This window comes from Cavia porcellus, unplaced genomic scaffold (assembly GCF_034190915.1).
Source record: "Cavia porcellus strain 051 isolate PalLab524CR breed Dunkin Hartley unplaced genomic scaffold, mCavPor4.1 scaffold_10, whole genome shotgun sequence".
Classification (NCBI taxonomy): domain Eukaryota; kingdom Metazoa; phylum Chordata; class Mammalia; order Rodentia; family Caviidae; genus Cavia; species Cavia porcellus.
In genome coordinates, this window is record NW_026947493.1 from 26,925,131 (window position 1) to 26,951,656 (window position 26,526).

Sequence of the window (26,526 nt, forward strand, 5' to 3'; positions counted from 1 at the left end):
GTTTTTTCTTGGGAGGTACTTAGGATTTCTTTAACTATTCTACTTATATCTTGCTTTACTTGGTTAAATACTTCACTTTTGAACTAGTCTATGAGGTCCTGAAGATATCTCTTTATGTCCACTGGTGCCATGCCTGATATTGCATGTTTTCTGTCCTCATTCTCCTTTGCATTTACCTTTCCTGGATCAGTGTTCTCAGGATTGGGGAACGAGGATCCTTTCTTATTGCCTCCTCTTCTCATATTTTTTGTTCCTTCCATACAAACATAGGTAGGAGGCCTAGTTTCTTTCTTTTTTTTTAAACAAGAGAGTTTAATTTAATTAATTAATTAATTTATTTTTGGTACCAGGGATCAAATTCATGACCATGCACTTGCAAGGCAAGTGTTTATGCCACTAAGCTAAATCCCTGGCTATGGCCCAGTTTCTTTCTTTGTCAGTTTTCGTTTATCTGAGGTGCACTGACTAGGTGGTCCTGCCCACTGCAGTATACTAGGAGGTAGAGACCCAGGCAGCCTATGATGAGTCCACCCCTCCAGGTCAACCTACTGAAGGCTTCACTGTGTTAGGGTGCACTGCCAGGTGCAGGGACCTGGTTTGGGCTAGCCTGTTGGGCCTCAGTCTGTGGCATCACCCATGTCAAGCACTCTCCACCAATCCTGCTTGAGAGGGGAATATGTGACTGAAGTCACTGCAGCCCCTTGTTGCGGCTAGTCTACCTGGTCCCAGAATGTCCTCTGTTGGAGCCTCCTTGTCTATGGAAGGGTCCTTGTACCCCCCACTGACCTCAGGTTGATGCAGGGTTCCCCGCCAGCTCTGCTCTCAATTCGGTTCACCGATTTCTGCTCTCAGAGCATTCACATCTCTATCCTGGCTGTGCTGATTAAGGTGCAGCAGTGGCAGGGTATTCAAGCCGCGGGTTCTAGCGGCAGCACCGAGACTTCAGCTGTTCCAATCGTAGCACTGGAATTGCATTTCCGATTGCTCTCAGCTTAGTTCATTCCTGGGTTGGCAGGGTATATCTCCCTCTGCTTAGGATTCCCCACACTGCACAATAAGCTTTTTACACTAACAGAGGTTAATGAGGTCTTTCTTCCTAGTTAGTACATGTTTGAAAGACGCCAGGGAACTGGGAAGCTCCACTTTAACTCAAGGTCCACAGTTTCCTCTCCAACTCAGACTCTAATAAATTTTTAAAAATAGACCTTGCCAGGTCTATTAAAAGTTTGTTGGGAAAAATGCATTATTGATTGGGTTTGGCTTGTGGGATACAATCATTGGAACCTTGGTTTGACCATGGTATGTCATCTGAAGGGGACACCATGTAACTATTAAAGAAATATCTCTAAGATATGTGATCTAATTAAGTGAAATATGCGGTGAGCACCTATTAAGTAACTGTATGTGCCACAGATTATTAGAAGTGCTGTACAAGCATTAACTTCACATTGACAGCTTCTTCATGAGGTAGCTGTTATTACCCTCATTAACACCATTTATGGGAACTTTTTTGGCTTCGTTTTCCTAATGCTCTCCCAAGAAAATTTTAGCATCATAGGCAAACAGCACAAGTATTTGGATACTGCATTACAGGTAGAATAAGATTTTCCTGCTTTCTTACACATAGGACATCCTTTTGGGACCATGTCACCCTCAACTGAAAACTCATGAAATATACAAATGGTAGTAAAAAAATGCAGTGAATGTTTAACTTTTAAAAGTTTATTACAGTAAAAGACTTAGTACATTCAGTCTTCCTCAAAATGCTTTCTCTCACTTCAAACACTCTTATCCCATCATTCTTGCAACTTTCTGAAGCAGTCCTGGAAATCCTCTTTCATGAGTGTCTTTACAAATATTGATTTAAAAAAATGAAATGACAACTACTGCCAAGTGCCATCCAATGGAGACAGCATCATAAAAACATTACAGTGTGTTCTCATCCACTTTATTCAGTGGATACTGGCTCTTAATGTAAAAATGGCCATGGAAGGGAAATATTTTGAACCAACTCCAAACACTGAGGCAGCCATGAAAACACAACTAAAGATGCTCATGAAAGAGGACTTCCAGAACAGTTTCAGAAAGTGGCAGGAAAAGTAGGATAGATGTGTTTGGAGCAAGGGAGGATAATCTGATAGAATTAATGGTAATGTGTCTTTTACAGTTAAACTGTTTTTAAAACTTCAGACATTCCCCATATCTTTGGATCACACCTTGTGTATGTACATCTGTCTTCAGGGACCACCTCTGGAAGGACCTATAAGAAACTGAGAACTGTTGATACCTCTAAGGGTACAATTGGGGAGGATCAGCAGTGAGAGATCTCAGATTGTACTAGCTTTTATAAAAAATGAGAAAATAAAGAAGGGACTTCAGGTTCAGCTGGCAAAACCACTGTCCTGCGAACAAGGGTGAGGCTCCTGAAGAGTGGGCTGTGCCTGCATGTGTCTGGGTTGGTGGTAGTTCAGCAGCACAAGGTCATCATCTGCTTACCTATGGTTTCAGTGATTCAACCAGCAGCCTCTTCTTCCATTAAGGATTCTGTGTCTCCTAACAACAACTACCAATTGGAACATGGAAGTAGCCATAATAAGAAGCCATTTAACCCTTTGCTAGAATAGAGCTAGCCTGTCTTCTTTCCCTTGGAATCTGAAAATACTCTCTGAGGTTATTACAGTGAAACTCAGAATCCATTTATTTTTCTTCCTCTTCCTCCTCCTTCTCTCCTTTCTTCTACTCCTCTTCTTTGCCAAATAAACACTGGTGGGACCAACAGTCTGTCTCTGGGTAAAAGCAAGTGATGGCAGAGAGAACCCGTAAGACCATGGTAAGGTCTGGTAATCATGGTAATCTTTTTAGGTTCCAGCTTTTCTCTTCTCTGCCAAATTACTAAATCAAGATCCAAATCACTAATGAGTGGCTCTTCATGCATCCAAATCAATGCAGTGGAGACCAGCATTAGAAAACACAGGACGTGCAATGGAATAAGACAGACTTGAGCAAAATAGAAAATAGTGTCTGTTATGACTTCTGTCTAGATGTCCCTCAGAGTCTCATGCACTCATAGTTGGTGTTCTTTGGAGCTGGCTGGGTCTATGGTATGTGATACTGAGATTAAGGATGTGTGATACTAAATTAGTTTGCTGATTGGTTTAGCATAGTTCTGGGTGTGGATAATGGGAAGGCCCTACCTGGATGTGGATGGCACTAGTCAAAAGATTTGTAGCCTGAATGAGATGAAAGGAAAAGGGAGACTAGCTGCTGCTGTTTCTGCTTCTGCTGCTGCTTGCTGCTTGCTGCCTTTTGCTTGCCACATCATGGACTGTTTCTCCTCTGTGGTGTGTCTGTGCTGTGCCACCCTGCCTTGGAGCCAACCAACTATGGACTGAAACCTCTTTAAACTGTGAGCTGAAATAAATTCTTCCTCTCTTAACTTAAGGCTGTGAGTTTTTTACCGGCATATGTGCCTGGTAGCCATGCAAAGTATAATATCAAGGAGAGGCTATATGGTTGAGGCTTAAATATCTTTTTCATAAAAGAGAGGGAAGCAGGAAAACTCTAGGAAATTTATATTTTCATTCATTTGTTTTTGAGACAGAGTCTACTATATTGCCCAGAGTGGTTTTGCGTTTGTGGGATCAAGTAATCCTCTTGCCTCAGCCTCCAAAGTATCTGGGAGTATAAGTGACAGACAATTTTAGAGTGGTGGTGAATGGTTTCTAGAATAGGCACTGCGCCTGGAGAGCAGACAATGGCCTGGGCAAAGTTCTCTCGAGCTGAGCTGTAAGTGTGTTGTTTGATTTTAAATTTCCTGCTCTGTGATATGACCTTAAACACTCTCAGTTAAGGAAATATCGGTAGGAAGATGTGAAGGCAACTATATTGCTCTTTGCCTTAGCTGTCTTTTGGGTAGATGAGGGAGCTTTAGAACATCATCTTAGTATTTACTTGCCCAAGGCACTCATAAGTTGAAGTCCACAGCAGCACCGTTTGGGGTCTGGGGTATTATTTTCTGAGCCCCACCTAGGGTAGCACAAAAGAACCTTCTAAAAGTGAGTCAGTGAGGGTGTGGCTAGCAGGCTCTCTGTGCAGGAAGACTGCCCGGAGATGCACATGGAGCTATTTAGACATAGATAGAAACTCTCCAAAGAGACTGAAGATGCTTTCTTTTCTAGCTAGTCAATGTATCACCTCCATGAAACTACTGTTCTTTTTTTTATGAGCAGCCCATAATATAATGGTTTGCTTAATGCAATTATTTGGGAAGCATCTGAGTATCTCATAGAGTCCTGGCACAGTTCCAGGTACAGGAAACACAGGTCACACAACCCAGTGAGTAAATTCACAGCCCTTTCTGGAGATGATATTCAAGTGTGAGAGAGAAAGGGCAGGTAACAAATGAAGATTTAATGTAATTTTTAGGTGTATATATAATCACTCTCATTGCTCTGTAGAAACATGCAACCAGGTCCTGCTTATCTTGGTGGATGAAGTAAGTGTATGACACCCAACATCCCTATCTGCAAAGGGTGAATTCTCATTCATTAGAGACTTCATCAGGACCTGAAGACCAATGGAATGAACATTGGTCTATTCCCAACATGAAGTTAATATTAATGTTCCGAACAATGATTATTAGTTTTGGTCATTACCAGCCACTGAGCCCTTTAAGTAAATCTGCGAAGAAATGTACTAAATTGCATCACTTTACCTCTTACATACAGGCTAGGATGCAGTAGAGTGGCTGAAGATGCCCATGTTATAATTTCTGGAACATAGAGAATAAGCTAGATTAAGTACCAAAAGGGAGCTAATGCTGCTGATGGAAATAAAGTTGCTGATCAGTTCACCTTAAAATTGAGAAATTACTCTGCATGACCCTTGTGGGCCCATTATGATTATAGATGTTTTTAAAAGTGGAGGACAGAGGTGGACCAAGGTTAGTGTGACGCTATGTGAGAACAACTTGATCTGTTCTCTCTGGCTTTGGAGATGGGGGAAAGAAGAGGTCAGGAGCCAAAAAATATATGGGCATCTGAAAGCTGGAAATGATGAGGAATGGATTCTCCTGGAGCCCTACATTGGACTTTTGTCCTGCAGAACCGTCATCTAATAAATCTGTGTTAAGCTAGTAAATCAAGTAATTTTCTCAGAAGTCTGTGTAAACAAGCACAGGTAGAGAGGGCTGGCAGTCAATCTGATTGCAAACTGATGTTTACATCCTGCTGCTAGAAATTTATATAATCCATTACATCATGAGGCATATGTGTGTGTGACCCACATCCCATAGTCTGCATGCAGACGTGGACATTACAAATGAAGTAAGATGTAAACTTTTAATGCTATTATGTGATTCCTCTCCCATCCCCCAAACTGGAATTTGATCTTTGCACTGAGCTGCATGCCCAGTCCTTTTTTATTGCTTGAATTTTGAGATAGCATCTTGTTAAGTATCTAAACTGCTCAGGCTGGGCTCCTAGGGTGCTGAATTTTGCAGGTCTTATTGTGTGACATTTTTTTTTTTTTTAGCACTGTCTTTCAGGACTTGGTCTGTCAGATTGCATAGGCACAGGAAGGCCAGGTGCAGTGCTACCTCTGCGTCCTGTGCCACCACCCACTGCTGTGCCAAGCAGAAGTGTGTGTACTAGAGTTTATGTGCTCTTATTCCATGGATGAGTAAACAGCTAACTAGGTGTGTGTGTGTGTGTGTGTGTGTGTGTGTGTGTGTGTGAAGACAAGCATTTATTATTAAACAAATATGTAAGCTTTCTGATTTAATTATTAAGAATTTGATAACTAAAAATATAAAAGTAGGAACTTTTATTACTTATATACATTAATATATATTATACATGTGGCCCAGGATAGCTTTTCTTCACTAGGTGTGCCTTGGGCAAGCCAAAAGTTTGGACACCGCAGGAAGTACCAAGTGTTTAAAGATACAGCAGAGCACTCATCTCCTGAGACAGACCGGACCCCAGGTTTCATCTGTGGCAATTGTCTCTGTGAAGTCTCCTTCCAAGTGTCTATGGTGCCCGCTGCTAAGCTCTGCAGGTGCAAAAATCATTGCAAGCTGTGACCCTTTAATAGAAGGTGTACAAGCTCCAGGACAGCAAGATGAATGAAGAACTTGGGAGAAGGACAGTAATACTTGGCCCAATTTGTCACTTACATTTACCAAGTTTGGGAAGTAATTCAACTGTAGCAATCAATCAGAGTAGATTTGATTGTATGAAGAAACCTGAGGAGAAAGTAAATATCTAGGAGAAATGTTAGCTCCCGCAAAGAGAGTATTTAATATGTAGAAGTTCTTCAGGTTTCACTTTCTCGTGATCATCAAAGTGACAGGAAAACTGGTACACATTACTGGCTACTCAATTTATTTGCTCAGGTTTGTTTGTTTGCTGCTGATCAAATCAAAAGAGGCCAATTATTTTGGTAAAAAGGAAAAAGGATTCATTCAAAGCTAGCTCTGGGGAAGAGGGGCTCATTTGCCTCAAATCACCATTTTACTGAGTGGAGGTGGGCCCGGGTCTTCTATAATAAGGAGCAGAGGGGTCTCAAGGGCACAAAAAAGAGGGGTAGATCTCTACACTTGCTTTATGACTTTTAGTCACTTTTATCTCCCTTCCCGTGATTGACTGTCTTTTGGAATGGAAACCAGCTTCTAGCTTCCTGGGGCTAGCATGTACATATCTGTCACTTTTGGGGGGCTTAAGTAGAGGAGTGGGTGTTGTGTGCTCACATGGAAGAGTCTGGAGAAGTTGCTTATCTCTACAAGAAAAATAACTAACTTTTAAAGTTCCATTTTGCAGTGCCAGTTACAATGTCACCTGAGATCGTTTCAAGCAAAGAGAGATATGAATTTAACCTCAGATGAGCCAGTGAGTGTAGCTCACAGTGTAAGCCAATTAGATCCCCTCAAGCTACAGGAGGTCAAGCAATCAATACAGGAATAGAATAGAAGAGGCTCAAAGGTAAACTCCTTCTCCATCACCAGGAAACCTCTTAGGTTTATTATGACTGCCTTCAAGTGCTTTGTTCAATAAACCAGGGCACAGATAGTGGAGCCTGTCTGTTGAAAGGAAATTCTCAATTAGAGTTCAGATATTTTCAGAGAAATACAAGACTTCCAGAAATACAAGGTTTGCGCTGTGATTATGCTGGCCCATCTGCATCCACTACATATTATTCACAGAGGTAAGTCTCCAGGTGTAATTGGAGGACCCAGGGCCCTGCATGGAAGTGGTGGCTGCTGACAGTTGCTGAAATAATTCTGCTAAGCTCTGAAGCCCAGCAAAGCTTGGGCTCCATCCAGCATGTCATGAAATCATTGTTAGTTCAACCAGACCTTTAACAGTGGTCTGGATCTGTTAGTTGTACCCTTGTTGGCCTGGCAAAACATACTGGGCTTAAAAGATAGCACTGTCGTGATTTATAAAGCTACTTTACAACTGGGAGTTTTGGGTGCACAGGTACCTGGATTTCTGCTTGTGGTAGATCTTCCCTCTCTCATCTCAGTGACCTTAAGTGGTCACTTGCATCTAGTCTCATGTATCTCAGTTTTCTTGCATGTTAAATGGGTATAAGTATTTTATCTTCCACATCTTTGAAATATTAAATATGAAAACAGATGCAGAGTGTGTAACTTTGTTCTCTGTGTAGATTAGCTAGGTACTCAGTGGATAGAAGCAATTAAAAATTACTGTATTGGCCAAGGTAGACAGAAGGATTTCATCATTATCCAATTTTATCAATTTGGAGTTTCTAACCTGTTGTATAGGAATAATACTAGTATTTCTAGCATGTGTTAATATGGCTAAGTGCAAAGTGCTTATATAGTTCACTGTCTGCCTAAATAATTAAAATAGGTAAAAGTTATTACTTTATAGATATTATCAAAATTATACCTTTGGACGTGTAGGTAGAATCACATGGCGTATTGGATAAAAGTAGTATGCATACTTTGGGTGGGCCAGGGAATTAAAGGAGAAAAATCTGTCTGACAGATAAAAGGCAAATGACAGACATTCACACCCTTCTCCTGCCATCAAGCTGGCCAACCAGTCTAACAATGTGACCCTCAGTGTGGCAGACGCTGTCTGCGGTCCCTCCAAGTCCTCTCGGAACTTGGCCCAGTGTGAATGCTACCTGATGCCCTGCTGGTAGCTGCTGGGATGCTCAGTACAGCTTTTCCCACTGGCACAGCACATTGGCACTGGGAGGTTTGCAAGTGCTGGAGCATGGTCACCCCTCCAAAGCAGCCATCCTCTGGCGACTGACAGGAGTGGTGCTAAATGCCACCACTCCTTAGCCCCACCTGGCCACGGCCACCTCCTTCTCTGGAATGGAAGGTTTGCCAGTTTTCCTCACTTCTTCAGTTTGCTTTCCCAACCTTTAACTTGTACATGAATTCTTTTTTTTGGCTTTGGGAATCGAACTCAGGACCTTGCACTTGCCAGGTAGGCACTGTGCCGCTGAGCTATATCTCCAGCACTGCACATGAATTCTTGTCTCAGGGTCTACCTGTAAGGGAATCAAGCCAAGCCACTCAATTTCAAAAGGAGATGGTGGTATCTACCTTTTGCTGGGAGGGTCACAGGAAATCAAGGTAGTCGCAACTTTTGAAAGCACAAGGAACTTGATTGAAACAAGTATGTGTTCCTCTCTGATTATTTAGCACAGCTCCACACCAAGGGTGAGACCTAGTGACCTTGAGTTGTAGCTCGAGCTCAGGGGGTCTCACACTGGCTCAGACCATGCTTCCTCATCTGGGGCCTCTGGCTTCCCATGCTCTGCCAGTCCTCCTCCAACTCTGTTGCTCCTCTTCATGCCATCCTGTTTGATTTCTGTCCTGACATTTAACACTGTTTCACTATATCTTATTTCTTTATCTTCATATACCCTATTCACCCAACAAGCATGCAGATAATGTTGGTGTTCTTCAAATCTAATCTATTCAAAGTCTGTATCCCTGGCTTCCAGAGCAGAGGTTGGCACATGGTAGTAGAAATTTAATAAATTGCAAGTAAGTTAGCTGATGAATTAATCTGTTCTTGGCACTTCCATTTATAGATTGTTATAAGTATAGTACCTAGAATCTCGGGAAGCTTTCACTAAGTTTCTCTCAGTGCTGACTAGAGGACAATACAGGAGCCAGGAAATGGCTAGACAGATCCTTTCAAAGTGACAGCTGAGCCATGCTAGTGCCCTGTTCTTTTGACCCCCTGGTTTCCTGTTTCACTTAGCCTGTACCTGTCCTCTGAGGTCTCTCATAATCCAGCTGCAGCCTAAACCCCTGGGCCTCACCTTAGATGTCCTGGTCCACCTGTGTTTTCTTTCCAACCTTCAGAGACATTGGGCGGTCACCACCTTAGGTTCTGGTTTGCACTCATTGTGCTTCTCAGAATGGGTTCCTCCCTATTCTTTTTTTTTTTTTTTTTTGTCTTTTTTGAGACAGAGTCTCACTATGCAGTTCGGGCAGGCCTTGAGCTCACTTTGTAGCCCAGGCTCGTCTCGAACTCGCAACAATCCTCCTGCCTTACCCTCCCGAGTGCTGGGATTACAGGCGTGAGCCACCACGCCCGGCTTGGTTCCTCCCTATTCTTCCTGTCTTCTGGTCTTGGCTTAAAAGTTGCCACTTCAGAGAGGCTTTGACTGACCACTCCGCTCCACTCCTACACGCCCTATGCCTTATTTCCATTCTCTGTAGCATCAATCAAAATTTATTCTTCTACATTTGCTTTGTTTACTTGTCTGTTATTTGATTTCTCCAGTTGTGAGTGTAAGCTCCAAAGATGCCAAGGGCTATATTTTGCTCACTGGAGAAATTTCTTATAAACTCTTGAGCTCTGTAAGCACAGGCTGGATTTATACCTCTGCATTTAATTTCAACTCCCTAGAGCCAACTCACTGAACAGTGTGCTGTGTGTTTCATCCAGCTTTTCCACAGACATCACTAGCCTATGAGGTGGGATTATCTGCAGACCTGTTTTCCAGCCTGAATGGTAAGAGTAATGCTCCCAGACCACAGATCACCGCAACACATGAATTTGAGACTATGCTGCTCTTCCCTGACAAGCCTTTAATTCCAGCCACCATTTGATAGGCCATTGCTGCTCATGTTGACAAGGACCTCGCTCATGCAGGCATTTCCTCTTTTATCCTTCCTTAAGCTCCCTGTCCCAGGAATGAGGAAAAGGAAGGAGTGATAGACTCCTCAGTCCCTATCTGCCTGATAGATCCTAGGACCTGAGGAGAATGTTTGAGGTCTCAGGAATGTGGTCAGTCTGCTGGAAAGTATGACCCGGAAACGGAAACATTGGGATATCACCACCCTCTGAGGCAGTTCTAACAGCAGGGTAGAGTGAAAACTCCAGTTCCTGCTCCTCACTAATCACCAATTTCCTTCCAAAATGAACTTAGAGGTTCTGATAGAACTGAATTCCTCCTGCCTTCACCAGCAACAACACCAACGCGCCCTCCTTTCCTATCTCATTCTCCCTGCTCTCACCCCTAAGCAAAGCTGCTAGCACCCATGATTTTGTCTCTGGCTGTGCTTTCAAGGGAGCTCAGATCCGGATAGTACCCCTGGGTGCCAGGCGCTGTTTGAGTTCCTCTATGTGGCTTACTTTGTTCACCCTGATACCAATCCCTTGTGCCGAGACTATTGCTTATCCCCATGGTAGGGCTGGGGCCACTGAAAAATGAGAAGTATCTTCCCAGGCATTTATTTACAAGCCCAGGTTTCCCCGGGGTTAAAGGGGCCCCTGGTGTTTTAGCTTTGGGGGACACATGGAGGAAGAAAGTAGCACATCAAGTAAACAGCAGTTGCAGGGACATTAACCCTGGGTGACTGATCTCACAGCTTGAATTGTAGCCAGTGAGCAGTGAAGCCAAATTTCCAAAGTAGGTCCAGAAGTATAAACCTAGTCTTACCTAGTGTACTGATTTCTCCTCCTGTTTTAAAAGTGCAGAGTCTGCACCTTTCATAAATCCTGAAGGAATAAAACCATGTTTAGTGAAACTTCTGTTCCTGCAGCTCTCTATTGGGAATCTGCAGAGGACTGTGGAAGCATGTCTCTCTCTCACACAAGAGCCCCCACCTGCTGAGGTCAAAGTCACTGCTGATGGGGGGAATGTCTTCACTTTGGAGTGTTCAGGACGCTTTATGAAGCCAAGGCCCATTTCTCCTCCTGGACAGTGCTGAGTGGAGCAATCAGATCAGAGCCCTGTCCTGGAAATTGGGAATGGGGACTCGCCCTACTCCCAGTCTGCGAGACATCATGGGTTATGACTTATTTCCTTATCCCAGAATGTCTTTCTTTTTTTTTCTTCTTTATGTCACAGCCACTGCAAAATGCTAATCTTTTTGTGTCCCTCCCTTGTTTAAAAATCCCATAATGTTTTCCCCTAGCTTCCCTAGCTTAAAACAAGACTCATCATGGTCTCCAAGCAGATTTCACCTGTGCCCTTAGCAACAGCCGCATCTTCCTCACTCCTTACACTCAGGCCACCCAGGTCCCTCCTGGCTCCTGCCACTCTCTGCCTGGGAGACTCTTTCTTCTTCCCTGTCTTTGTCCTTATTAAACTTTTTACTGTGTTAAGCCTGAAGTTCCTGAACATTTCCCAATAGTTTATAGAATCCCAGGCCTCCCTTTGCAGCACACTGCGTATCAGAGTCTGGTTATTTTAATGTCTGTCTCTCCCCGTGAAAAGTAAGCGTCTGATGCTTCTCATCAGTATTGTATCCCCAGTGACTTGACCCTTGTTGAGTGCATTGGAGGTCTCACTGTGGCAAAATGACCCATGCTGAAATGGTGACATGACAGAGTGAACCATTCCAGGTTCAAAAAGCAAGGTTGGGGAGAAATCGGAGATGCTGCATCTGACATTGTTCTTTCCTTGGCAGAGTCAGCCAGGCTGCATTGTGATAATTCTTCATTGCCCAGCCAGCATTGTATGCAATCACTTTATTTAGTTCAAATAAAATCACAATACAGATTTATCCAACAGATCAAGGAACTGGTTACAGATATCATCTAAGACACAAAGTTGTTTTGTGCTAAAATGCTTCCAGTATTACAGATCACACAGAAGGTTTGCACATCAAGAATGACTTTTATCTGGAAATGCAGATGCTCATCCTGCCTTTCCTGTTGGACTCTGTGTTTCAATTGAAGTAAAATGAAAAAGCAAAGATTAGCATTTTCTTGATAATGAATGCATTCTGAGGACTATTTTATGGGAATCTTCTTTAGAATTCAGAGAGGTCCGTGGAAGCCACTTTTAATTTATGGGTTATATTTAAATTAGAATTAGTAATTCTGCTGAATTGTGACTTGAGAATTTTTAATAATTGGATCAAGGGGCATATTAGTTTTACCATAAATAGGATTGAAATGTTTGCTGGCCGTGGAGATCTACAGAATATCCCTTATAGATGAACATTTCAGCACAGCAGCATTTTACATCTGCATCCCAAGTATTCTAAGAAGACACAGACAATTATTGGGCCTTAGCATCTATAGTCTACAGGACATAACCACAAAACACCATGGAAAGTACAAGAATGTAAATGTTTAGCTAAGTAGATAGAACAGATATTGGGCAAATACAATACACAACACCTATCATCTACTAATAGAGAAAACTCCCAAAGTTTAGTCACAATGCATTCAGAACTTGGATAAAGCCAGAGAGAGAAATTTGCAAAGTACAAAGTAGCAAATAGGTATATTTCTTTAAGTATCCGTTCAACAAATTCACAGTGCAAACTGGAAAATTTTCATAAATACAATTCAAATGTTGTTTGAGAAAATGCTTAATCATGCACTAAATTATATGAGCATCGATCATCAATTTAAAAAAAGTGTCATTATCTGAAACAAAGACTTGCAGTCTTACAGGGCTTGGAACTAAAAAACAAAAATACATGCAAATTGTGATACACCAAATTGTCTTCTAAGAATTGTTAAAACATCTTCTGCATCAAAATGCATAGGAAAACTCAATGCGATTTAATTTACCTTATGAATAGAACATACTAGAGACTTTAAGCTACAAAATACTTCCACTATCTCAACATACATACAAAACGACCATAAAAGTATGTATATAACAAGGCATTCTCCAATTAACCATCTGTGATGAATAATATATTCCCTCATGCCATCTCATTTCTAAGTACCATTCATCACGACCCAGGCCTTTCTCTCTTACGAGGACCACAGAGCTGTGATTTACATTCAACACTCTCTGCATTAATAATTGATTCAGACTCTTAAAAATTTGTTCTGCCTCTGAGATGGAAGGTGGTGAGGCGAGCTCTGGAAAAATGCCAATGCTACCCTGTTAAATCTGGTTGGTAAAGGAGGTAGGGCCACTGGACTGCTGGCCAAACTCCTCAGAGGATGGCCCCAGGCTTGCCTGCTGGTTGTACCCACCGCCTGACCCATAGCTGTCTTGGTTGTACCCGCCTTGGTTATAGCTGCTGCTGTGCTTTTCCATTGGGTCCGAAAGATATCTCTGTCCTGAGGAATGCCAGCCGGTCTCCTTGAAAACAAACCATATGTTTCCAGCCCAGAGTATAAAGTTCAAGAATCCAAATACCTAAAGGAGAACCAGAGCAGATGAGTTGGTAGACTGGACAAAAAGACCCTAGAGAAAATTCGATTTCAGAAGTATCTTTCACAGCAAAAACAGTTCACTTTTCACTTCAGTATTGAAGCCTGTTCAATCTCCATGTAAAACCACTACTTTATTCAGAATATCTAGTTTTGGTCAAATATTTGCCACATTTCAGGCAAAGCACAAAAAGCGTGGCATGTATCGATCCGATCAGTGGATGGTACCATTGTTGTGGCCATGCTAAAGATGTGGACACAGAGGCTTAGCAAGAATCTGAGTCTGGTCCAAGCTCAGGACCAGAATCTGAGTCTGGTCCAACCAACTATTGTGTGGTTGCAATAAATCCAGGATTCAAGCCCATTACTGTTAGGCTTCATAGCCTGAGTCCCTACCTAATACCCCATTATCTCCCCAAATGAGAGATTCTTCATGGAGTGTAAGATTACCTTAGAGTGGCATAGGGATGAGCACTTTTAATTTAATAATTTTACATTAATTGATAAGGCTACTTTTTCTTTATGTAGATACTACTTACCCATTTAATGTAATGATGTAAGGAAAGTGATTCAGAAACACGTGGTCATATTCAGTGACCCTTTAATAATAACTGAGAAGTTTGAAACTTTTCCCTCCTGCCTACTGCCCTTTGGGTTCAACACTATGTAATAGGAAAAGGAATACATTTTTGTGACACCTCACAGGTAAGTGTTTGCACTTCCTGAGTGTGTGCCCTATGTTGGGGACTGCTAGATACTTTTTGTGGCTTATCTTACTGAATCCTCTCAACAGTCTTGTGGTCTATTCTGTGATTATCCCTGTGTCACAGATGATGATGTTTTAGAGAGCTGAATTAGTCTTTCTAAGGGCGATTATCACACAGCAGAGCCAGGATTCAAATGCTTGCAGATCAACTCCACTGCTGTGCCTTTTCCCATTTTGGGAGGCACCAGCATTAGGAAGGTTTGATTTCAGTGGTGTTAAGAGTTCTTCCAGCTCATCTGTAATATTTGGACAGTGCCCCTACTTTTTAGTGTTACTGTAAAATTATAGATCCCTGAGTGCTTTAAGGAAGTAAATTTGTTCCTGAAGTAGAAGACATAATTATTATTATGTCCTGCCCCTATACTGATACGGCTCACTTGTTACAGTGTGTGTCTGACTTCTCCAAACCTTGCCCTTGCCAATCAGGTGAGTTCTGGGAGCCCTGTTCTGAATACGTGATTTCCCAACCCATGTACAGCTGTTGAGAAACCTGACCTAAGGCGGGCTAACGATGTTCTCTTTACCAATCATTTAGAATTGGACTGGGGCGATGTCAGTCCAGCCCATGCTGTTCTTTCCAAGGCAATATAAACTTAGAAACTATAAGGTGGTTACCTTCCCCCATGTGTGCAGGAAAATAATAAAATTCTATCTGGAAAGACAGAATAATGTGTTAGTCTCAATAACGTTGAGAAATTCTCAACCGAAAGATACAGACACAGAAAGAGGTAGAGACAAGAGATGGAGGATGGGAATTGTTCAATTTCCTGACAGCCCTTCAGGTCCTGCAACTGGATTCTGTCCTGGGGAGGCACATTTCTAGTATTTTTCCAATTCTTTTCAGGTTTTGCATATGGTAGCTCAATATGACTTAAAGGCTAACGTAGTTGTAATTCTAGAACAACTTTATGTTTTCCCTGACTTTGATAACATAAATCTGGTTTCCTTTGCAGCACCAAATTTCAGTCAAATGGCTTGAACCCTTTCTTCTTTGTGACTTGAGCAGAGACATGTAATATTAGGAAAAACTTTGCTAGTGGCCACTCCAAGAGCCCATTCTTTGGTCTCTGATATCTAGAACCTTGGTTTTCCTCTAAATTCTGCCCTTCCTTTTTTCTTTAGGTCTCATCCATTTATGAGCCTCTTGACATCTTTCCAAAGAATATGTTTTCCCTGATCAGGTTAGAGACAATTTCCTTATTTGCCACCCAAACATTTGAACGCATGCAGACACTGGTATCAGAAGTGGATTCTAAAAACCAGACTTAAAGGATATGAGAATTCTTTTGATTTAGTCAGCCTGAATTGGCATTTCTTTGAGGAACTAGAAGACTCTTCACTGCTATAGACACATAACCTTGACACTACTAGGCCCATCCTTCAACACACCTCATATTATTTGGTTTCAATCCATTCCTCTTTTTGGTTTTAGAAGACATATCACATTGTTTGGCCTTCTTAATTCCTATTTTGTAATCTAAAAATAATTAAAAGACACCAGAAGTAGAAATAAAAGGACCAGGCAAGATGTCACAATGTATTGGGAGATTGATTCATAAACCACAAGTACTTTGACAATTTCATCTTTACTTAGATAATTGCTCCCACTATTACTGTTTATAAACAACCTTCAGGAGCAATACTACCTATGTGAATGTACACGTCAGAGTAGCCATTAATAGGTGTTGCCAACAATAAGCAAAAGTGATGTGAGGTTTTAACACATAGGGTTACAGAAGGAGCTGAGTGGCAGCCTCTCCCCCTTTGGTAAGTGCCTTTCCACGTCTTAGTTCAGAAAGCTGTAGAAAGACAGGCTAACCTTGGAGCGAGGATAATTATTTTCAGGTTTTGCTGTAGAATGTTATTCACCTAACAAACACTGCTGAACCTCCTATTCTTTGATAAATGCTGTGGGTTTTTTTTTTGCCATTATCGCTCACAGACACAGCCTCTTTCTTTGGAATAACATAACTTTTTACTCTTAAATAAAGAATTCAATATAGTGTGCTTGTTAGCAGTCAGATTTCCTCTTTTCCTGCAGGAGCCATATACTTGATGATAAAATCTGACTTCGTTCAACTAATACAGTGCATCTTTTCTAAAGCTATTGTTATGGTTGTATGAAATTCTCAGAGGTGGCCAGATGAAGGTGTGTGATAACTGAATTAGCTTAGTGATTGGTTTAGCACAGTTCTGAATGTGTAGCACAGTTCTGGGTGTGGATAACAGGAAGGCCCATCCTGAGTGTGGGTGGTTCCAGTCAATCATAAGCTTGAAGCCTGGGTGGGATAACGTGAAAGAGAGGCCCATCGGCTCCTCATAGGCTGTTTCTCTCTGTCACACCCCTCTGCCACGCCACCTTGTTTTGGAGCCAGATGACTATGGATTGAAACCTGTATAACATGTAAGCTAAAATAACTCTTTCCTCTAATTTGTGGGTGTCAGATATTTTGTCCCAGTAATGAGGAAGAAACTAGGACACTTTTCAAGCAACTAAAGCAGAAATATGAACAAGATAAAAAATTATCATGACTACCATAAGTGCTTTTTATGCCCTGTGTCTCCTTTTCTATTCTACTAGGTTGTATATTTTTCCTACATCAAATGAGTGTATTCTAATTATGTTGGCTTTTTTTTTTTTGTCTTTTTCCTTTTTATCGGTACCAGGGATCGAACTCACGACTGCCTGCTTGCAAGGCAGGCACTTATGCCACTCAGCTAAATCCCCAGCCCCCAATTATGTTGGCTTAAATAATATTTTTCTTGCAGGAAATATTTACACCATCAAATACTCCTTTAAACTCCTAGCAGGTTTTAGTTTATCATTCAGACTTTACATGTGCTTCTGGATTACAGTTTTAATTAGACTGCATCTAAATAGCAGATGCTAATACTGGGTTTTTATTAATAATGCCATAATGGAGACATTAAAGTATGTGGATTCTGACAAGGGAAACCTTGAAGGCTAAAAGATGACCTTGTATCCAAAGTAAAGTATCACCATTTTTGATTGGTTTAGATCTGGAGGCAGAAATTTATAAGGTTTCTTATTTGTTGACTGGCAAAGAAGACTTAGGAGGTCATGTACTCACCACAGAGGTGTTTAAACTTGACATCACAGGGCTGTGGACCACCATGCATTTGTTGGATGGCTGCTTGCAAGCTGACATTAATAGAAAGACTTCCTTGGGGTTTGTTGCCTCTTTGACATCAGACAGCCCTTTTGCCCAAGCAGATGAACCCACTAGCCACAAGAATGAGAAGACTACAGTCACAATGAAGTCCTGCAGAAACAAGGACAAAACAGGAAAAAAAAAAAAAAAAAAAACAGAAGTGAGGCATAGAAACAAATTAATTAGTCTATGCAAATTCTTGGCTTGCCTTTCGAATTCCATGATCCCATAACACAAAGAAACATGTTGAATGCAAATAAAAGTTTTGTGATATAGTATTACATAAGAGAAATACTAACAACAATAATAATATTTATGAAATGTTTACTATATCCCAGGGATAATGACAAGACTTTGTAATCCTCATCTAATAGTTTCTACAAAATTCCTATAAACAGTTATTGCTATCATCCTATTTTAGATGATAAAGTGAGACATTACAAGGTGTCCAGATTATCTGAGACTCCAAGGATAATTAGCAGTGGCATCCTGACTGCTTAGTCTAAGCTCCTAACAAGCATGCTGTGATTTCAAATGTTTAGCGAGATTGGCAATTGACAAAAACTCCTAGCTGGCGATGTTCACTCATCCACCTGGTTGTTATTTTAATGAGCTTATGCATTATCTATTTTATGTCTGGAACTGTATCAAGTATAAGACAGCAGTAGCTACAATGTGTTGTGTCTACTATGATTAAAAAAATTTCGATAAAGTTGTGGCTACCGTAATCATGTTAGACAGTATTTGCAAAATTTTGATTGGTCTAGTTCTGGAAGCAGAAATTTGTTTTTATTTTTATCAAGTAAAATCTCCCTGATGTAAGGGAATGACTTTTAGAGGAGCATCCCCAGACAGCTGAAGGGACAACTTCTCATGTCATTTTTCACAGATCAGAGAGGGTAACATTGTCTAAGACCTAAGCAGACCACATTCCAACACAGTAGGACAAGTTTTCAGGTTTGCTCTGTTTATATTTGACTACTGTAAAAATGGTATGTGCTGCTTACCTGAAATAATAAAAACACACACCTGGAAAGGAGAAATCACAAATTTCATACATCAACGGAAACAAGTTGCTGTTTTACTCTAAATAATAATTCGCCTACGTAGAAAACTTGGCTTGCATTTCTTTCCTGCCAAGGACACGGTGCCTCTGATGCATCGGTTGTCACAGTGTGTTTGAGTGACAGTGTGCTTGAGTGACGGTGGTCCAGGTCCTATGTCCACACTGTGCTGCTTGGTTCTAGAGGTGCGGGGTGCAACCCTTGGGATGCATGTTTGGATGACCTCGTAACTAAGATGGCCAAGTCTTCCTAGAGTTGGTTCATGCAGTGACTGCTGTGATTTAGGAATTCACTAGTTTTAGCTTTTCATGCTGACTCTTGCATATTCGGAATATTTTGGCCCAACTCATGACCTGTTTGCAGGGTTTTAGGCATGGGGATTCTAATCTTGTTCTTACTTGGCTCTCTGCACCCATCTGTCTTTCCTTTGCATTTTTAATTAGCTTCATCTTGAGTTTTATATACCTTTATAACCCTTCTTAAAATTTTTGTGGACTAAATTAGAGATAGAAGTGATCAAGCAAATAAGTACTATGTCTACAGCTGTTTGTAACATTAATGACAACATTTGAAATAAAAAACTCCAGTGACTGAGTTTGAATTAAAAATTGGAAGAATGTTGACAAATAAATAAAGCACATTGATTGTGTCAAATTACAACTTTCTGTTATGGGTATCCTGGCACTTTTCTCGTTCATTCCTTCACACACTCAAGTGTTTTTTAAAGAACCACTTTGGTGCTACTGTGGAGTGAACCCAGGTTCTTTCACCTGAAATACATCCCCAGTCCCTCTGATTCTTTCTATTTTGGGATAGGGTCTCTCTAAGTTCTAGGCTGCAACCACACTCTCAGCCTCCCAGAGTGCTGTAATTACAAGTACACACTGCCATACCTAAGTTTTGAGCAATGTGAAAAGCCTTGAACAAAGCCTATGAAATATAAAAGCATGAAAAATGAGAGCTGTCTGCTTTTGCTATCATGTATTTGCTAGGGCCTATAATCAACATATAACCCACCTACAGGAGGGTGGTGATCAAATTATTAGAAGCAGACTTGTAGCATGATGAGATAAGAATAGAGGGCAGTAAAGACCTTTCTGTTGCAAGTGGGAGAAAATCATGCCAACCCTTTTAGAGCTATTTTTCAAATACTAGTGATACCTAATATTTACTGAGCACCCCCCCCAAAACCGAGGATTGAATTCATGACCTTGTGCTTGCCCGCCAGGGCTTGTGCCACTGAGCTAAATCCCAGCCCTATTGCTGAGCACTTACGATGAACTAAGTATAATTCCTATTTCACATATTCTATTTCACAAGCCATGTGACTGGTTTAACAGGCTCCCAATAATGGTTACATTTCTTAAAATGCACTTTTGAGCTCTCTCTCCCTGGTTCTCTTTCTCTCTCTCGCTCTTTCTTTCTTTCTTTAAGACAGGTTATTACTGTGTAGCTCAGACTGGTCTTGAACTCACTATGTCACCATGGCTGGCTTTGAACTTGTGGTGATCCTCCTGTCTCAGCCTCCTGAGTGCTAGAATTTAGAGGCATGGGCTAGGACACGTGACTTCTCTCACTTTTCTTTGCCCAACACTTTTCACAGTTTGAAAATGTTTTCCTGCTTATCTGATCCTCCCAATTCCATGTCAGCTTCATGAGGCAGAGGCTGTTTACCCTGCCCATTGCTTGGTCTTGGCAGAAGGGTCATCTGTAACATTTGAATGAACTAATGAATTGGTAGAAGAATTAGTGAATGTATAAAATGGTCCTAATTTTGTGAAAAAGGTATCTTTATGTATATAACAGAAGAATTTACTAAGTGATAACGGTGGGGTTAGAGAAGATCTTTATCTTGTTTACACAAGCATATCTATTTTTAAATGTATCTTATAACAGAACATGGCAATGTATTCTGGACACTAGTTGATTAAGCAAGGGCTTTCCCAGACAGAACTTCAGATGGTGGTATTTGTCCTTACAGCAGCTTCAGGATTTATAATTAGATTAAATAATAAATATTGGCATTGAGAGTATTTACACCACAGGCTGTGCTTTCTGTAAGAAAAGTGTGAAGGTGCTAGCTAATTGGAAGTTTTTTGGAGGGTACTTTTGCTGCAAACACAAACCTGAGTTTGGGGCCACCTTGCAGAGTGAGGCAGGGAGCAAATGTTAGACCCCATTTTGCTCTCACTCTCCAGTTTCCTGCTGGGGCTTCTCGCTGGCCAAGACTGACCAGGGTCTGGGAGCTGGGAAGCCCAAGGATTTGAGCCCTGCGGTCACTTCCTGCTTCAGAGGAGGGCAGAAGCTGTCCTGGCCGATGGCTTCTCGTGTCTTCTCAGTATTTCCCAGACAGCAGGGCCTCTGCCAAGCACCCACTTGTGGTCCTACCTTGTGGTTCTCTTTTACTTATCGGGACACTGAAGCACAGACAGGAAACACACTTACAATTAACACCAGGCTTTCTTACTGTAGCATATCATGAGTTTTTAAAAACATAGAGGAAAATATGCTCTTCGGTGTATTTTATGCAGCTAATTCCTACATCTAGTCTTTTTTAAGTTTTAGTCATTTTAGTATTACCTAAAATATTTTATTCTCCCCTATGTTAGTGTTTAATATGTCACTTAATGAAACTATGATTCTCATACAAATAAAGTTACCTTAGAAAGAAATTGTACACATATTATACATGTTAAATCAATGTTAAATCAATATAGCTTCCCATAAATAGATGAAAATTGCAAACAGAAATGTAGACAGTGAAAATGAAATACTTTAATTTCTAGCTAGTGATGTTTGCCCAAGGCTTTGGAATCTGGAATCTTGGTTAAAGTGGGAAATTAGCAAGTGTTAGAGGGATATTAATGGAAATTATTAACACAGCCTAATTAAAAGGCGTAAAGTTGAGGTAAATATGGAGTCACTCTCTTGTTTGTGCTTTTAATGCCATATTAATGATTGCCTAAGACCATTTTCTGAGCCAGGAGAGGTGAATGGTCACACTTGGGAGTGACTTCCTTCCAAGGGTGCAGACCAGTATTCAGTTATTCACAGATGCTTCTTCTGGTCCATGTAACAGCGCTAGTAATTTGTAGCATTTACTGTAGGATCTCCTGGTGCCTCTTTTAAGCTTTGCAGGTATCTTTTGCTAGCTCTGTTTGTGTATTTATCTTCATGGAAGGAGCAGCCCTCCATTTCAAATGTCTCCTTCTTTGGGATCTATGTGCTCCCCATAAAACTCCAGGAAGTAGGCAGAGGGATCATTAGTAGCCCTGAGAAATTTCAGTTAAGATGGTTAAGCAATAGCTTTCCTGTGGCTCATTAAATCGTTTGTAAGTCTACTCTGAGCTCCTGGTCTCATCTGGTGCCCAAGGAGCTCTGAAAGCAACCCGATGCATTTCTGCCCAATGTGTAGTGTGTTCAGGGAACCAAGAAGCCCTTTCCTCAGCAGAGAGCTAGCTGCCTGGTTTAGTATGGCTGAGTGGTTTGACTCCACTCAGTTTTTTGAGCAGTGTCTTATTGCCCTCCTAAATTTCTGATAGCAAACTTCTTTTTGTGCTGCAATGTATTTTATATAATAAAGCCTTTGGGCCTGGGTCATTTAGTGGCATACAAGAGGGAGTTTCCTTGAGGGACAGAAAACTGAATTATTTCAGAACCAGGTAAACTCATTTCTTCTCTTACTATAGCTCCAACTGATACTAGTAAACATCATCAATTATTCCTTTTCTACTGATGAGCAAATATTACCAGTATTTCAGTACAAGGACTTTATTCTTGGTTTTGGCAATTTTTTTCTGTTACTGACACATGCTGAGAGCCTGCAAACTGGGCAGTGCAGAGTCCTCAGTGCAAGTAGATTCACTTTTCTCCTTGTGGCTCTGGAGTCTCAGAGCCATGCGATGCACTAAAACACACAAAAACCTGCAAGATGGCCACTCCATGGGAGGTTGAGTCCTGCTGTCACCTTGGGAGGGAAAAAAATCCAAGCAGGGGCTTTCAGTCCTGTCAATTCACAGGCTTGTTTCATTATTTCATTGGAAGCAGAAGGCTCTATCGAAATATTCTACTTAACATGTAGGTTAAAAAATCTATTATAGAAAAAGATGTATGGCCATTAATTGTGCTCAGAATACTTCCCTACGCTTCCAACACACCCATCCCAAATTCTGGCCACTTTCTGAAGCAGTTCTGGAAGTCCTCTTTCCTGAGTGTCTTTATGAGATGTGATCAGAACTATGGGAAATGTTGCTGCCAAGTGCCATCCAATGAGAGGTAGCCTCGTAAAAACGTATGTCCTCATGCATCTTATTCACCAAATCCGGCACCATCCAAATATCTTTTAGCTCTTCCTCCAAATAAGAATGAGTAGGAAATGTAAACAATTTAAATCCATTCAGGACAATGAGGCAGCCAGGACACTGAAGCTGACACATGTTCATATAATTTCTAGGGATTCAGGATTTTTAGGGATCCCTATTGCTAAAGACCTTTTGTTTTTTACAATAGCTGTTGAGAACATGAAGGTAATTACACTATTCATTTTACAGGGGAGGAAACTAGAAGCAGGGATGTTAAATGATGTGTTCATGTTGTTACAAGTAATCAAGATTTGAATCCAGATCTTTGGAATCCCTGTTTAGTGAGTGGTTTCTCATTGTGTCCAGGTTTCCTGAGATTGGGTTATAAATAACACTGAGCTTCAGAGGGAAGAAAGTATTCTTCCTTACATTGTTCTTTTAGACTGAGTAGTAAAGGAGAAAATCTCAGTTGGTGCAAATCTGTCTGTAGCATCTATTTAGCAAGTGCTAATCTCTTTCTATTTTTAATCAAAGATAACTGATCTCAAGATCAGGACTTTTCAGACAAGCAATGGAACCTCCCTAGAACACATCACTGTTTATTGATTATTTCTGTTCATCTTGGGCATATCGTTTTGTCTTTTGCATACTGTATTTCTACATCCAGTGATGGTACCAGGTTTTAGTAAAATAAATTTTCTTGAACTTAAGAAAATGATTTAACTTAAACAACAGTAAATAGATGGTGGTCAGATGACAGGAGTAGGAAACGAGAAAGTCAGAGCCCTGAGGAGGGTTGTGTGACATCAACCATCCCAGTGTGGAAGTGCTGAGATACTGTCTTGGAAAGCAAAGGCTGGCCACAGGAAGAAGCCATGAGTGCAATCTAAAATTTTAGAGTAGACATGTTTTTTAAAAATCAAAAAGAAATTACTGCAATTAACCAAATTTGTATATTACATATCAAAATAATAAAATGTAACTTATCATATTTTCACTTTAATATAATCAGCTTAAACTCATTAATAAGAAGATCAATGTGACCTGAGGATGGGGAAGAGAAGTCAGAGGGGAAAGAGGAAGAGGGAAGCAGGAGGGGACAGGAATAAGGGTTGAGAGAGGAGTATGATGAAGGAGAAGCAGGGAGAGTGAGGAAGAGAGAGCAGAGGCAGAGGAGGAAAGAAAAAGAGGGAGGAAAAACGGGACAGACAGAAGACCCGGAGGCCTGCCCTGGAAGCACTCATCATGTGGAGTGCTGGGCACTGTGCCAATGGCTTTACTGGTACAATTCTACTTTCCCTTGACACTGACTCTATGCAGCAGGTTTTTCTTACTCAGTTTCCAGAGGTAAATTCAGTGAGTTTAGGCCAGTTTTGGATCTTCAGTCCTAGGAAACCACATTACTCTTTTCTTGAGGTGGAGTATACTTTGGTAAATCCCATTAATCCCAGAACTCACAATCTGGTGGTAGCCTGCAAGCCTGAGAGGAGCTCTTGGAGGTCCAAACAATTATGTTGCAAATCAATGGTTTATTTTACAAGTCTTAGCCTTACAATCAATGAAGGATAATTGTTATGGTTTGTGTCTAAAAGCCCCCCCAAAGCTTCATGCAGTCAAGGGGGCAGGGTTTTCTAAGGTGGCTGAATCTAGAGTGTGTGATACTAAGATTAATGGTGTATGATTAGTAAATCACTCCACCAGTTGATTTGGCATAGTCCTGGCTAGGAACAGAGGGTGTGAGTACTATGCCTGTCCAAGGGCCAGTAGCCTGCATACAATATAAGAGATAGAAAGAGGTTCGTCTCTCCCCACTTGTCACTTTTGCTGTTTTCCACTGCCATGAACTGTTACCCCTCTGCCACATGCCACTGATTGAGCCAGCTGATTATGGACTGGAATTTCTATAAACCATGATGATCTAAATAAACTTCTCCTTGCTTAACTTATGGGTGTTGGGTATTTTGTCTTGGTAGTGAGGAAAGTAACTAACATAGTAAGATGGGTCAAGCCATCAAATTTGGTAATGGTGATAATGATGGTGCTGCTGGTGGTGAGAATGGTGATGTTGATGGTGGTGTTGGTTATGGTATTAGAGATGGTACTGATAGTTATAATGGAGATAGTGATGGTGTAGTGGGGTATGAGAGTTCTCACACTTAGAGAACACTTATTTTGTGCTTTACGTATATTATAGCTTTTTTGGTGTTTTGTATACATTTGTTTATTTAATCTCTCCAACAACCCAGTTCTGGTAAGTACTATATTATCCCATTTTACAGATGGGGCGAATTACTTAAATGAAGCTTTAAAAAATTCAGGGCTCAGGGAGTTTGACTCCAGAATCTATTTTTAAAAATCTATTATAAAAGCACTTTATTTCTTGTAGAGTCCTGTGATGTTTCTGGCTCGCAACAGAAATCAAGTTGTGATATTAATACTTAAAGTGATGATTTATAGAGCAGTCCTTACGTACCAGACAGTGCATTATTTATTTAATCTCATGGTAACATTGTGAGGTGGCCACTACTGACCCCTCGCCCTTTTACAAGGGGAAAGTCAAGGCTGAGAGAGATGAAGTGATCTGCTGGGGGCCTTCGTTACTAGGTTGTAAGCGCTGCTTGCAGCCAGGTTTGCAGAGGTCCAAAACTCGTGCCTTTGGTAGGGCGAACCTCCTCCTATCCTGAGCCAGGATTAATGCGAGGCCACCAGGAGTGGGATTTAGTGTTACAAAACTTTCACCGCAGCTCATCCTCCCACACTGAGGTGAAATTGGCCCCACCTTCTATTTTACAAATAAGAAGAGGAGGCATGGGGTGAAGCGTACCAAGGGCTCGGGGACCAAACTCAGATCTGTTGACTCCATTTCCCTTGATTTGTTCACTGCCCACTGCTGTTCCTGTCCTTTTTATAGACATCATGCAGCATCCAGCATTTGGCCACTCAGGGTGGGTCCTGTTCTCACAGTGGAGTGAGGAGGGGCAGTGGAGACCTGTTCCCAGCCCTTGGGAGCTTCCCACCTCTGCATGCTGCATGCTTCTGGGCTGTTCTGGACTAATGTTACAGTGTCCATTAATCAGGATTTTGCAAAAAGAAAGAAGTATGGATGTCTATGCTCCTTTGTTATGAGGGCTCAGTATTAATCCATCAACATGTTTCATGCTTGAACACTCTGGCTCACGCTTGAGAATCAATGCAGGATTTCATTTCTTTTTTCTAAAGTGAAATTTGATTGTGATTGACATACTACACATTTTCTAAACTGCTCCCAGAGAACTTCATCAATTGATTTGTGGTTGCTCAGCTGTGGAAACAAGATCTCCTAAGCCATGTTTTTACCTTTTCTTTTGAAAATAAGAGTTTTTAAAAAGGCCCTGAGTGTCTCTCCCTTTTGCCCAGTCATCGACAATTGACTTCATAATCTTGCGGCAAGAGGGCGGTGCTCAGGGTGTTTGCTGTATCAGAAGGTATGCAAAGTTTTTCTTAGCTTTCTGCAATCTGAAATCCTGATTTGATTTCTGATTAGTCCTGTCTAACCTTTTTATTACAGATAGCACAGACTTTCAGAAAAGCAAATGTAATATTGGTAAATGAAAA

At 41.2% G+C, this 26,526-nt stretch overlaps 1 protein-coding gene and 1 long non-coding RNA gene across 3 annotated transcripts in view; one reads left to right on the top strand and one right to left on the bottom strand.

The window, feature by feature from the left end:
• The window catches only part of LOC134477861 (uncharacterized), an 85,400-nt gene that overhangs the window by 42,843 nt on the left and 16,031 nt on the right, over positions 1-26,526 (top strand). The gene's annotated exons all lie outside the window — the stretch shown is intronic.
• Positions 11,961-26,526, bottom strand: part of Synpr (synaptoporin) — a 292,405-nt gene continuing 277,839 nt past the window's right edge. For both annotated transcript variants that reach the window (XM_063257144.1, XM_005008287.4), the window contains 2 exons: positions 17,487-17,678; positions 11,961-13,614 (listed from right to left, as the gene is read on the bottom strand). In XM_063257144.1, the coding sequence (XP_063113214.1) occupies positions 13,357-13,614; positions 17,487-17,678 (450 nt within the window). In that variant the 3' untranslated portion in view covers positions 11,961-13,356. The remainder of the gene's footprint in view (positions 13,615-17,486; positions 17,679-26,526) is intronic.